The 15597-nt window shown below is 42.1% G+C and overlaps 1 protein-coding gene across 2 annotated transcripts in view; it reads right to left on the bottom strand.

The window, feature by feature from the left end:
* CLCN5 (chloride voltage-gated channel 5) overlaps positions 1-15597 on the bottom strand; it is a 393445-nt gene that overhangs the window by 221926 nt on the left and 155922 nt on the right. For both annotated transcript variants that reach the window (XM_078663825.1, XM_078663826.1), the window contains one exon: positions 5402-5557. In XM_078663825.1, coding sequence (XP_078519951.1) covers positions 5402-5537 — 136 coding nt within the window. In that variant the 5' untranslated portion in view covers positions 5538-5557. The remainder of the gene's footprint in view (positions 1-5401; positions 5558-15597) is intronic.

Here is a 15597-nt window from a genome sequence, read left to right as displayed (position 1 = left end):
CCCCTGGGCATCACATCTTCCAGACTGATCTCATTTGGTTTATTCTCACTTACTATTCCGCTAAGCCCTCACTGTCCGAACTTCTTACAGGTGTTACAATATTGTTACTTTAAGTCAGTGGCGCCCACGAGGCGCACGTCCCCTTCTGAGCTAGCGCAACGTGCAGTCTGATCTGCCAATAAAGGCTCTGGGTTACTAGCCTGCAGCTCGCTTTCTAGTCCATGTCACAGCTGTATGATGGGCGGCTAATGGCTTCTGCTCACAGCGATGCAAATTCAAAAAGCAAAGAGGGAATGAATCATCCAGCTATTTCAGCAGGAATGGGCAAAATAATGGTGAAAGACAAGCAAGATTGAAATAGAAAAAATTAATTACCAAAATCTCTCACAAATTCTCATTCATATCTAAAAACGCTCCCTCTCAGTATCCCACACTACACCCCTGGTGGATTCATCATTTATAGGTCACAGGCAATAGCTTGGAAACTGACAACAATAAATGCAAATGTATCACTTCTTCGATGGATCACAGGATCGTAGTCTTGATATCCTGCCAATTCACTGTAGACTTTAAGCTTCCAGTAGTCTGAAGCAGTGAGACAGAAGAAACACAATCAAACGCTCCCTGATACTTCTTAGAGATCCGACGGGGTCCTGGCGAAAAAGAAGGAATTCAATCCTGGAAAGAGACGTTTTGGAGCTTCAGTTTCTTTTTTGTTGTTTTTGTTTTACAGCTCAGAGTTCTGTAGGTAATTCTGCCAACTGATGGTTTGCTTAAGTTAATCACCTTGTTTTTCACTAAAGAAAAACTAACCAGGTATCCTCAGACAATATCCATTAATCCAACAGCCAGCCTTTCAATGGCACCTGATGAATGAGATAAGCGAAGGGCCTAGATTGCCCTCAATCACTCAGCGTTTCATCAAAGATTATGGAACCAGCAAAGCCAGACACTTTGTCTACTATCAACACTAATTCTCTTCACTAAGAGAAACTGGACCCTGCGTGGCACCTTGTGGATTTCCCATTCATTTCTGTTGAGAGGCCACCTTGCTTGGCACCTGTACCCAACAAACAGATGACTGATCCAGGTGACCAGGAGAATTGATAAACGCCCAGGAAACTAACCAGGAAATCAACAAGGCCTATCTCAATCAACTAACCAGCTAAACCGTCCCAAGCAGTAATGAACCTACGACCGAGTATGCTAAGAGATGCATCTGAATGGAATTTACTTTAAGTACTTATAACTGTATGTTTTCCAGTTTACTTCTCTTCTCGACACAAGCACGCCTACCCTCAGCACCACAAGCACACCTATCTATGACATCATACTCTTCTCATCTAGTCTACTCTACAAACACATACTCTTCCACCAAATACTGGCATGGCAGACTCTGGCTGTGGGCTACATGGATTTGGATAAAATGAGCAGGCTCAGGCCTCCACCCAATTAAACAAGGAAAGATATCCAAGACCATACAAGTAGAAGTGTGGTAGACAAACAAGTAACAAACATTCTCTCGGTGTTCTCTCCAAATAGCTTTTACTTCCATTGATTTTGAAAGTGTGTGGCGCGTCAGGAGAATATCAAAGATAAAACTAGATTTAAAATCTTAAGGCTAGAATAAAGTTTACTGATGGCCACAATGGGCACAGAAACAGTTCATACAGAGGTGAAATCCCAAAATTCGATTTTCGAGAGCAAGATTTCTGCTTTTTATTTACTCCACACATAGACCTAGCAGTATTTGCATTCTGCCTCAAGTGCAAAAGGAGATATCAGCGGACAGATGTATAACTGGCATTCAAAAGGGCCACAACACCTCTTGGAGCAAGGCTTGTGCTTTATTTCCCTCCTAGTCGTTTAAAGATCAGAAAAAAACATTGGGCTTCTTCCTTCCATGATGGCTTTTAGAACCGCTGACATTCTAGTGGGCACAGCCTACTGTGATTCAAAGAAAGACTAATCAGCGACTGTGGGAACCAAGTCTGTATGCATCCTTAAAGTGCATGCCAGCCAAAATGCCACATCAATGTCACTGCCCTTAAGGCACTCCCATATTTCCATGTCAATGGCCCGAAAGACTCACACTACTTGCCGCTCTGCTTAAAAGTAGCATGACTTGTCACGCGGTTCATAGGCTAGGCCACAAGCAATGATGGAATTATTCAAAGCACGTGAATTTGTGATGTTTATGACAGTTAGCTAAATCTATTTGTGCTATATACACTTTCTCACATCCTAATATAGTGGATATTTTTCCTAAATCACGTTGTTAATTTTGTACATACTTTCTCGCTCTCAAAACCTCATGCCATTTTAATTTTGTAACCACATATTTGACTTTTTCTTTATTTCCCTTTGAATGGGGAACTCTGATGCCTGCACCTTGTACACACTTATCAAATTTGCACGTGCAAATAAGTAGATAAACGTCATGCAACACAAGCCATGATTTCTCTTGTCTTAATTTTAAGAATGTGGATCTCTACGGATTTCCACTTCTATTTCAATCATCCAAGTGGTATCCTTTACACCAACTAAATAATAATATTTGGTTTTTCAGCCAGACTTCCCAAATACAATAAAGAAATATTATTTGCATTAGCTGACGCAGGTATGGTGTCGATATTAAGTTTATCAGCGTAATAATGGATCCTAAAGTTATCAATTTGAAATGACTAAAGAGTGAACCCTAGATCCTGACACAAGGTCAAATCAGAGGTTTTTTTTGTTTGCTTAAAAAAATGTGAACGTAAGAGGAACCAGACTGAGGACGACATCAGATTTGTAGTTGAAAAAAAATACACCCTGAAAACGTAACATTAAATGAGCTTACCCAAGCGGGGTAACTAGCCATACCACAACCCTAGCAATGTTTCAAGCTGAAATATATCTGGGCCTCTTAACGAATGGTAAAATCCTTTAGTAAAAATTCCTAATCTATGAGATTTGGGCTCCACTACTTTAAACAGCCACCCTAATTGTCAAGCTAACACTGCTGTGTACCAAAAGAACCACGATAAAGAAGGAAACGGGTCAGTCCTTGAGAATAAAGTAGGAGTTAGCCAGCTTTGGTTAGTGCATGGCTAGCTGTGTCGTGAAGGGGCTGGGACATTATGTGAAGTACTGGCATTGGCATTTGCAGTGGCAGACTAAAGGGGACTTCGGGAAGTGGTATGTCATCAAATTTCATAAGCATTCAACAGGTTTGTAGCGCCATATACCACCAAGACCTCAGGCGCTCTCGGTGGGTGCATAAATGCCTATTCTGCTCATTGTGCTTAGGGTTGGACAAGGACAGAAGATAGGCAAAGACACCAAATTAATAGTGGCTGTGCGTTAGTGAATCAGATAGCTAAGAAAGTGGCCGACCTTTGCAAATCGGGGCAGTTTTGACATTGTAAAGACAAACTGTATAGGTGATTTGCAAATTGTGGAAGACCGCATGAATTTGTGTTTGCTGCAATGTTTCTGGTAATCTCAGTGAATCAACATTAAACAAGCAGTTGCAATGCAATAGGTCTCACATGTGTGAGTTTGCGCTAATGGCATTGTAAATGACAATGCCTTATATTTGTGTTTTGAAAACCTCTAAGAGGGGCGTAAACATGTACTTTGTACTTCTAGTCATTACTTACGAGAAGCAAGGCTGGCAGTAAAAGAGGTGCAAGCCTTGCTTCTTGTAAGCAAGGGCTATAAGTACAACGTGCCTGTTTACGCACTGCTTGCAGATTTTTAAAACACATAAAAAAAGCCATTGTCATTTATAATGCCAATACCTCAAACTCTGCAAATGCGAGACGCATTGCAAATGCTTGTTGAGCCATAGGAAGGCAAGGTATGTCACACCAGGCCGTGCCTTTCAAAAGCAGGAGGGAGGAAGAGGAGGAGGAGGAGGAGGAGGAGGAGGCAACTGCAGCCAAAACAGACCTTGGTCTTGAATGCACAGCAAATGTGGCAAGATAAGAGCAAGATTTACAGCCATGTTTATAACAGAGCTCTGTAAACCACAAGCACTCGCCTCCAGTGCTCAAACTTAAAGACATTTTGATTACAAGCTCTGAAGAACACATGTAATAGGAGAAGTGCTTGAAATGGGTGGAGCTTTTAAAGCCAATATCCAGAATACAGCATGTCTCACAGAGACAGTGCACGCACTGCCTAGGCAAGACCTAACAACGGCCCAAAAAACCATAACAGGCCCACAATCGCCCCCCCCCCCAAAAAAAACTGCCAAAACACTGACCTGTCAGACCCACCCTTCGTACACTCCCAGATTGCCCTATAGGCCAGTACAACCCTGGTTATGCTTGGTTGGTAGAGTGTGGCTGTATAATGTTGTCTGTGTGGAAAGTGTTTTGATTTGTGTGGGGTGGTGGGAATGCTCAGAACAGGTTTTGGGGAACGTGCACTACATTTACGCATTGAATGGTGCGAAGTGCGAGAATTATATTCTGCTCATACTTTATATCAGTGTGGTTGAGACTGGTCTCTTCTTTGTGCTTTATAGGAGTACTGTGGATCTATAATGTGGCCTGTGTGGGAATTGTTTTGGTATCTTGAGGCACTGGGTGCCTTACAGAATATGGGAATGGCAAATATCAAAGCATATTGCACCCATCACTCCAACATGTATAATACACACATTTACTTATTTACTCCGGCAAATCTGTCATGAGGTCAAACACCAAATGCCTTGCCCAAAGAAAACGAGCATTGGCAAAACCAATAGGTCTGGAATTGGTAAACTTGCAATGTTTTTTATTTGCATTTTTCATAGGCAATAGGAATTAACACGTTGAATGTAATAAAAAGTAAAAAATTTTGCTGTCCAACAATGGTATGGATAAATTACTGTTGAAACAAAACAGAAAAGAAAGCAGATATTGGCCACCAGCCCTTGTCATCAAATAGACTAATTATCAGGTGGATTTGCACCAGCAAAATACAGTCGCTCATTTAGCAGCAACCCAATGGATAAAGTGGGCTGATCCATTGCCAAATGCTTTGGTGGGCAGAAGCAAAATGAGTAAGACGCTTAAAACAACCAACAGATAAACATTGGCACAGCCAATCGGTCTCATCTATGCAACAGCTAGTAAGTTTAGCAATGTGTTTTAGCCGTACTGTACACCAGTGAGGCTTCTGTTCATCAAGGCTAAAATTTAGTGGGGTGGGGTAGATTGTAGTGGGGTCGATTGGAGTGGGGTAGATAGGAATGGAGTGAGGTAGACTGGAGTGGAGTGTAGCCAGAGATGAAGAAATAACAGCACCAACAAGCACTAGTGTAAATAAAATGAGGAGTCTCGTTATGTGCTTACTAAGGTTTGTTTAGCCTTTGTGTTAGGAGATAAAGTACCTACTACGGAAGGAGAAGGAGAAAAATCCACAGTACCTTCATCCATGTACCCGTCCAGGGGAGGAACATCATCTGCTATGGAAAAGTCCAATGTGGCATCAGAAATCTCCACCAGGTCTTCATCGCTGGTGCTACTGTGCAAGCTCCCATGGCTGAAGCCGGACTTCTCCATCGCTGCTCTCAATTATACCTCTAGTGGCAAACAGAAATGAGATACATCTTTAACACAGATTGTGCAAGTGTTCGCCTAATTCAACTGTATAGAGCACTCAATCAGTGCTTATTGCTAGTGCAGGGTAACAAACCCCTGTAAACATAAGGTAAGAAAGTCAAGCATTCCACCATACTACTGACAGATGGGAACTCAAATAAGTCCATTCTAAGGCACAATAGCCACTTTGATAATGGGTAAATGCGCTGGTTCTTGCACAGAAAAAGTTACACAAATACAGTCCTACTCCAAAAAGATGCACTAAGGAGAAATTATTACAAACATGTCGTACTTAATACCTGTGCTTTATTTGTGCTAGTCACAACCACAACTAACGAGTTCCATTGTGAACAAGTACTAGCAAAGCCAAACGGTTTGGCTGGAATTTCAAGTCAGTCATACATCAGACCTATCGACTACTGCTGATAGCAAAAACGTGATGGTGATAGTGTTGGCGATAGCCGTAGTGGCAGTGATGATAGTAGCAGTGGTGCTGGTTATGTTGGTGGTGATAACTGTGCTTGTGGTAATGGTGTTATGTACCAAACGTATGCATGAAGAACTGAAGTTGGTGAAGTGCACCTTTTGATGTAAAATAGTCTCTCAAGCATCCCATAGGAGGCCATATGTCACACCAGTCAATACTAGGACGTAAGAAAACATTACTGCTCTAGGCGGAGTCAATGCCCACACTATGAACAATTGAAAGAATTGGTAACCAATGATCTACCAATCTGCTAAACCTATCTGCAGCCAAACTAAAAGGAGGGGATTCCAGATAATAACAGAGAGGATCATTCCAGCTGTTGTCCTACCACGTTCTCAGTAATGTCTCTGTTGTTCATTAAGAGTGCAAGAATGTTATCCTGATGGACAGCCAATCAATGAATACGAGGTGATGGTGACATAATTTAATGGTAAGCAACATACATAGCCAAGCTCAAAGATGCACCGAAACAGACAAGTCATTTCTTCAAATCTTTCAGTAACAAAACAAAAACCGTTACAGCACAGACAGTCCAGACGTGTGGAACATTTCTTCAAATTCCCAAAAAAGATGCTGCTGATCTGTCGGGGGTACTAAACTTGGCAGTCGTTAATTCTAGATGAAGCATTAGCTATGCAGAGCGTTAAAAGTAAATTCACGATGACAGCTTTGATAACACCCCTACATTTTTGCAGGATCCAAAACCACGAAGCTATGATATTCACAGGCAACAAACGTCGCATTTGTATCACATCCACTTTATGAAGGCTGCTCTGGTTCCCCGGAGCTCCCTGGATTAATTTTAGAGCCTTTCTGCAGTGTAGAAAGTCATCGTCCACAGACGTCTAGAACATTCGAGGTCAACCTTTAACTGGTATATGAAGATAATGAGAGCTAAGGGGCTCCTTACTGTTTCCTCGCTTTTGCATAATCGCCCTGGGGTGCATGTGGCCAGGGCTTAGCTTTGGATCAAGCTTCCCTTAGAAGTTAAATAGTCACTAAATCAATGGTATTATAGAAGATTGAATACTCTAATATTCAGAAATACGTAGTGAACCTAAAACCCCACAAGGGCCTGAATAACTAATAGGTTAAGGTATAAAATAGGTTTTAACCTCTGGAACTTTAAACAGGGAATTCTACCACACATAATTACAAATGGGTTTTGCCCTGCCAACATGTGTATCTTAAACTAGTACACATTCACCACTTCACTCACAACCTGGTTCTAAGCAATAGGATTCGTCAACGTAAGCCGAATGTTACCTTTGATCAACCAGACCACCCTATTAATTCAACTGTGGGTGGTACAAGGAAATCTGAAAATGCCTTATAATCCTACACATCATTAACTAATTAACCCAAACTGAACTTTACACCCTTGGCCATGACCAATGGTTTTGGTGTATCCTTATGAGAGAAAAATCCCAACTTAATCAAAATCCCATGTACATTTACACCACCGCCAGGAATAACTATGATCTACTACAAGGGCAGGCCATGTCTATCTAAAGTCATGAATAGATCCATGATATCCATCGCAAGTTTTCCCCCAGACCTTGCATGGTAAAACACTGCAATGAAGGAACATGGAACTCCTGACTCATTAATCAAAGCACATGCATTACAATACCTTCATTAGCAATTTAATCTCGTGATCAATACATTTTCACCAGCATCTTTATCTCACTCTTAGAGTGGGAAGAACAAAATGGCCCTCACTGGCCAGACAAACAATTTGCACCGAAGATCTCAGCTGTAATAGTGTCTCCCGATGTAATAAACGTATTGATGTACCCTTAACTCATGTTTACATCTTCCATATATCCTCAACTCATCCTGCTTACTTTTCCACCCTGTCCCAATTTCCCCAGCAACTGAAGCTCCTGACCCTGGTCAGCCATCTAAAAAATCCTGACTCCTATCAAATAATTCTTACAACTTCAAAACATTGCATTGGATTCTGCATTTTGAGAGCCAAAACTGAAAATGGTCTCCCATTTACTATGTCTGTCACTAATGAATGCGGTTTTCCCTATTATTAACAGACTCCCTACCTTACTTAAACAAGAGGTTCAGGAAAGGTGGGCCCTCATCTGTCCAAGAATAGGGCAATCTTCGGTATAGAGGATTCCAGGAGGTTTGAGGCGAGATGGCATTTTATGGAACTCCAAGAAAAAAGCAAGCCATCACCCAGGCTCCCAAGAGGCAAATCAACAGATCCAATAAGACAGTGAGACCAGTGATGCTGCTATTACTTAGGCTTTCCTGCAAAACTACAATTCTTGCCTCCCTCTGCTAACTGCTTAGTTATTGTAATACTTTCTTTAGCGCCAAGATGCACCAGAAAAGGATATCATTTATAATGCTTCTAAATCCATCCTGCCAACTGCCTTTTGGTCCTGACAAATCACACAAATGCTGCCATCTTTTTGTTGTTGACCGACACTCGGATCACTTTCTACTATTCCACGAATACTCATTTTAGAGTCATGACCCAATGTTGCACTTGGAAGACATGCTGTGTTGAATCTACAGCAGATGGTACCAATAATTTTTTTCCCAGTTCCGCTGGGTAACTATTTTACCCTTCTGCCAGGGCTTTAAAAAAGTGTCACTTTTTCTGTGCTGATCACCAGATACAGAAAAGTCTTTGATTTCTCAGACAAAACATTCAGACCTCAAGGCATGATTTGCAGGCACTGGTCCCCTCATAGGGACCTAGTGTCAATTCAGATTCACTTTAGCCTGTGCTTGATCAGTCATGTTTTGGTCTAAATGAGGAAATCCGCATGTGACACTCTACCACTAATTATTCACTACTTTGCCATGCCATCAAGTTTAACCATTAAATAAGCCAGTTGAATCCTGTACACTGGCATTCTTTGATAGAAGGTTATCAGACATGATCAGTAATTTCAGTGAAACTGTTTTTTGTTTGTTTAAATACTGAGGTATTTAGCCCAATGGTTAATAATTTCCAGGATCACATATTAAAAGCTTACCTTCTACGCTTGAAGTGATGAATCTAAATTGCCTGCCAAGGACTTTTCTAGGACATCAGTCCTTCCAATTTTTCTTAAGAACCTAGTTCTTCTTTACATATCAAACAGTTAATTACACTCTGCCACTCTGATGAACATTAAAAAAGGTAAATGTAAGCCCAACATTGCTTTTGAAAACTGTTCTGCTTAACACTTCCCTTTATAATACTTAATATTTTTATGAGTAGACTCCAAGCACATAAAATATGTTGCACACAAGAAAGAGACAGGTTTCTCTATTTACATACTAGCAATACAACAAAGTATGAAATAGCAACACTTTAAATCTGTAAAGAATGCCCTGGCATCATTTACCTCAAAAGGCAGAATTCAAAAATGGGTGCAGAAGATTGGAATACAATGGAGAAAGAAGAGGGGGGGAAACTAATTGCAACAAAGATGAACATCCAATAAAACGCACAACCACAGAGAGAATCACTACAGATGGTATTATCTGTATAACATACAATATACTGAACATCATACAGCAAAACTGATTAGTTACCTGCATATGGCCATCTAATATTTATCAATGGTAGTGAGAAGTACAAATAACGGATAGGTGCCAACTGGTAACATCATGCCCATCAATCGTAAAAGACATGAATCGAATGGACAAGCAACATTAAGAATCACTTTACAGGGGGTACTCCAAGGGTTTTAGCCTCTTTCCCCTCCCTGTGTCTTAAGTGAGGCAATTAGAGAAGTAACACACACTTCTCCAAATGGGATGTGAGAGGGGACAGAATACTGCCTCGAGTCAATCAAATAACACCAAGGCATCCCAAACCTACGCACTATGGGAATAGTGCGAGATGTTCTAGACTTCAACTATCAGATAAACACCTATTACTTAAAAAGGACCATAAACTAAAAAAGATGCTTAAACAATACTGTGAGACTACTCTTGTATCATTTTATTTTGGGTGCCCCTTATGTGCTTAGAAATAGAAGAAAGTAGATTTTGTTGTTGTATTTATTAATAAAGTTTTAAATAGCGCGAACATGACCACCGGGGGTATCAGAGCGCTTTATAATATATGAGGCAAGAGGGTACGTGTTAACAACCAAGAGTAACTACAGAGAGGATGCCTTTGGATTTTATTTATCTAAATATCCTGCTCGTCGACATGTTTCAGCCATATAATTATTGGTTCTTACAGGTCCACAGCTTTCATCAGTACTCAATGTTAACCCCTAACAATTAGTAGTACTATCCCTTTCCCTAGGAATCTAATTAAGAAATAGGGCAAATGTTGAGAGTGCTGGCTTACTTAGCCAATGTGGTACACACAATTAGTATTGCCTGTTGGTAGAAGATCGAAAGAATGTATATTGACACATTTCCACCACAATGTATGCACCCTTGTTTTTTCCTCAATAAGGGATGCACAGTTCAGCGCATCACCTTTCAAAACACAGCACTTAGTATGTAAATTCATAGATGAGACATCCTGGGTTCACCAGGCAGTAACAGGGGTGCAAAACGCATCAACACTTGCGCAAGGTGCCCCATCTATCAATCTGCATTCTACGTGGGCTGTTTTTAAAGGTTGTGGCCACTGCATCCCTTGTTTGACTGGCCAAATACAAAGGTGTATATGTTGTGGTGTGAATGCATGAACATATGTAGTTAGGATCACCTTCATACAAGCAATGCAATTCGTGTGTATAACACCGGCTATGTAGGCTAGCATGTTATCTTCCTGCCTTTACCCGGTTTCTTAATTAAACTGCCAGGGACTACCGATTGGTGGGGGTTACCAGTGAGTCCTGATGAAAGCCCTGGTCCCAGAGAGGCTGATAGTCATACGGGTGAATCAAGCAGATGATCAGGCTGCTTGGGTCATAAAAATCAGCAGCAGCCACTTTCTCCTATTTTTAACTGCACCAGGTGCACCCAAAATAAAGGGGTACCGGGGCATCCTCCAGGCATGTTTTAAGCATCTTTAAATCCCCCTACAGACAAGCATTTTCAAAGTGTTCACTGAGGTCGAGCCCATCTGGTATTCAGTGCATCACGATGAGACCAGATGATGAAGCATGTCACTAATACAATGGGTGAGGGTCCTTTTACACAATAGGCGGGCACTTGATAGTTCTAGTCTTGAACCTCTCCCATCATTCATATAGCGCATAGAACTGAGATATCTTAGTGTTGTGCATTACAAAAATAAGCCATTTGTCAGTTCTTTCAAAACTTAAACATTGAACTATGGTCCCACTTGTGATCCTATTGGTATGGACTAGTAAAAAGCTTATAGTGGCAGCAAATCATTTGCAGCAACAGGGCATGTTATTTGGATAGGATTCACATTCATCTGTAAAGGCTAATGAGGGGTCTTGAAAAGGAAAAAAAAACAAAAAACACGTGCCCAACAGATACAATGCCACTTTTAGACTAATGTGGCTATAAGACAGAGTGGTTGCTAATAAGCATTGGCTGATCTTACAGCAATGTCCCCTCTCAAATACCTGCGGGGGATGTTGATAGCGCAGCAAATAGTCTATGATAACAAAATATGCACCAGAGGGGAACAGAAGGGGAAGTGGAAGGATCTCACAAACAGACCCAAGATCCACCCACACTGTGGTTGGGTGGGAAGCAGGTATCCTGTTGGACACCTTTACAGCCCAGTGCGGAGCACCTTGGGTATCGTCTCTGAGTCTGACTCTTTATTATTTACCTGAGCCCATTAGCTCACATAGTTTAGGAATTTGGATTGCCCATAGCATCATACGCGGATGATACCCAACTGGTGGTCTTGATGGCAGAAACCCCCAACTCCAACTACCGGCAACTAGTTCGCTGCCTGGAAAAAATAGGAGCTTGGATGGCCAACTGTAGCCTCAAAGTTAATGGGGACAAAACAGAGCTCATGCTTCTAGGCAATGGTCCAGGCCAACACCCTGAGATTAACTGGCAAGGAAACTAGGGACCTTCACCCATTCCTAAAACCTCCATAAAGAACCTGGGGATGTGGTTAGACCAAAACATAACCATGGAAACGCAAGACAAAAAACTCGCGGGGACCTTCTTTGGCATCCTTCAGATGATGCGAAAAATCTTGAGCTTAATCCCCAAAAAATCGAGGACGGTGGTACAGGCCTCGGTAGTCTTGCGATTAGACTACAGCAATTCTTTGTACCTTGGCTTCCCCAAATATGTTACAGGCAGTTGGTGAGAGTGCAGCAGCCAGACTGCTTCTCAAGATCCCCAGACATCTGTCAGTTAGGTCATCTTTGAGGAAACTCCACTGGCTGCCAATTCAGGCAAGGGTTACATTCAAGGCCCTCTGCCTGGCTCACAAGGCCATGCACGGGAGAGGCCCTACTATGCTACGATCCTTGGTCTCCCAGTACTCTCTCTACAGATGCCTTCGGTCAGGAGCTTGCTTCCTGATGAATACATTGGAAGTCAAGAGAGCAAGATGGGAGGGCAGGGAGGGGGGGGGGGAGAGATCCTTTTCTCACCAAGACCCTAAACTCTGGAATAGCATGGATCTAGAACTAAGGCTAACCAAGAATGAACAGTGCTTCAGGAAAAATCAAAAAACGTGGCTGTTCCCTTTAAGACCTCACCTGCTGGTTGCACCTCTCGGTAGCGCTGGGATGCCTGTGGGTAGCCATACACTTTATAAATCCCTTAAACTTAAACTTGGTCCGACAGACACAGCCTTCATTCCCAGGAAGCATCAGCAACATTGAGTGATCACATAAGCATGCGGATTACTATAGATATCTGTAACCTTTAAACCATCTAGCTCGAGAAATTCTACTCTCTTACTATTCCATGAGAATCTGAAGAGAAGGTTATCAACTGTAACAAAAAAAGAGCTAAGTTACATAACGGAGTATCAAGATAATATAATACACAAAAGAGAGCAGTACTCTGGTTAGCGGATCAAACCAAGCCAACATGCCAAGCAGTTCTCCTTGACTGGAACATATTTGATCTTCCTTTTGTATTCCAGAAAAGTGGGCACCCTCTCCTTTTGAAATTTGGATAATACTAATGATTATATTCCAAGGCAGCCCACCTACAATAAGCATTGGCAAAGCCAATATATCTGGTGTTGGCCACCAGGCTTTTTACTTTCTCTATCCTGGTTTTATGCAGTTATGTAGTTTGTGATACTTTGGGCCCTCGTAATATAAAAATTATATTGGCGACAAGCAAACGTATTATGTTCTTTTGGCCTCAAGAAGCACACTTTCCCATAAACAAAAGACAAACTGGGATTCGGATTAAGTTGCCCCGCAGTCCTTCTATCTACAACATCAACCAGAAAATCCCACGGGTAACAAAATAATACTATATAGTGGAGCTTTTTCAGTTAAGGCATAATCTCCAAAAATATGCCCAAGTGACTAAATGTCACCAAAAATAATTGTTTCCCCTTATTTAAATAGAAGTTTAAAAGCAATTTCAATTGTATTGTTTTGTTTAAACTGCAGTCCAACTTTGTATAAGATTTATATATACGAATCACATATCACAAAATGCAGCCTTTGTGTTCAGCCAACGTGTTTAGTGGGCACCCGCTTCATCAGGGCCATAGAACCGAAGAACTGTTGCTTGAATTCCTCGTCCATTATTGTAATGTGTTTTAAAGTCTCTCACAATGAGTACTTTCTTTACATCTCCATATTAATCTATGGATTCTATCGCCTCTAAAAGGTCACCATTTTCAATAAACTCTGTCCATTTAAACTACAAACCGTCTCAGCAGGAAGACGTAATTTCTACAGGTTTCCCTTCTCAGCAAAACATCCCATTTTATTCAAAAGCCGGATCACCAGACAGCCATCCTCACTCACAAAGGAACTCTTTTTCGTGCGGATATGCTCCTTGTGATGAGCTGAAAGTAGTCAATCAATCAATCAATAATAAAAACTTTATTTGTTTTTTTACAACCATAAAGGTATACAATTAACAGCATATCATTCAATTAAAAAATATATGCAAGTCTGTCATAAAATATGTAATACATCTTCTGCATGCCTAAATAACAAATTTTCTTTAAAATAAGACAAATATCATCTTAAGATTTGTTAAAACCAAATAATCCATCTAAATGTCATCATTACTCTTTACATTTGAGGAACACTAACTTTATTCATGAATTTAGGCGCTAGGGGGCGAACAGCGGAATGGCTGGTTAGCATCGCAGCTCCGCCGGACAGCCGTAAGCAAAACAGGATTACACCAACTAAATGCCCTCTAAATGAGCATCGGAGCATAAAAAAACGAATGGGAATGTATCGAGGGACCAGCGCGACGCTTTTCCACTGACAGGACTACCGAAATCACAAGATTTCAGCAAAATGCCTCTGCCGGAAACGACAGGCATCCAAGATGGCGGCGACCTAACGGAGGACAGAAAACTACAATGCCGGGGAACGAACGTTGGGTGCGCTAGCATAATAGTGGTGTGCTGATCCAATCACCACGCGCCCATAGCTGAGGTCCCAGCACTACGCTGATCGCCAGTGCAGAGTTTTACTGCAAGACGGAGCGGAGTGAGGTACCTATATCCACTCCGGCATGCCCTCGCAAAATGGCAGCGCCCATTCTATCGGAATTGTAGGGAACGCAAATAACCACCGGCATTAGTTCCAAGGTCGGAGTTTAACGTGTGGAAAGCCATTCTCCAGCGCTCCTGATGAGTTTGGTGCAAAGTTTCTGCTGCTGAAATGCGTGAATCTGTGGTGACGCAGAACCTATGACGCAGCGTGAAGCACTGGTGTAAAAGCGCGAACAAAACATACAGCGTTCTATGGCGCAGGCTAAGCGAAAAGTGGACCACTGATCTGCCGCTCTTCTCCAATACACGGCAGTCCAGATTGCTGCCATCGGGTGGCCTTAGGACTCACAATCCGAGTAAGTGTATCCTGGATAATATCGGGGCAGACCATCACCACGCAACCGCTTAGAGAGCACGCAACATATGCGTTGCTGCTGCGTGCAGGTCTTACTTCAGGAATAACCACTGGGGTGAGACGCGGCAGAGCACCAGCATCGCGATTAAACAGGATTGCACAGAGTTGGCGCTCGGAACCTATAAACTACTGCAACTGCACTAGGCGCGGTACTTCTTCGACATATGCCTGATCACTAAGAAGTAATTTTTTGGCACAATACCATAGTCGAGACGGCGGCAAGTACCCGAAAGACCAGGACCACGACCACAGTCACCGGACCGGTGTCGGACCTCTTAGCAGCAATGGTGCGCCCGGACAGGCAGCAACCGAAAATAACTTTCGAAAACAAAAGGGCACCAAAAACACAGAAGAAATGGCGGACACTGCCATCGCGGTAGAGCAAACACCAAGCAACAATATGGAAAAGATACTACTAGTAATACAATCGAATTTGCAGGACATCAATGGCAAGCTGGACCACCTGACGTGCCGTGTGGATAACATGGCAGCCAAGCTGGAGAAACATGGCGAACGATTGGAAACAGCCGAAACACGCATTTCTGCA

This window comes from Lissotriton helveticus, chromosome 10, assembly GCF_964261635.1.
Source record: "Lissotriton helveticus chromosome 10, aLisHel1.1, whole genome shotgun sequence".
Taxonomy (NCBI): Eukaryota; Metazoa; Chordata; class Amphibia; order Caudata; family Salamandridae; genus Lissotriton; species Lissotriton helveticus.
This window is presented reverse-complemented; position numbering and strand designations above follow the sequence as displayed.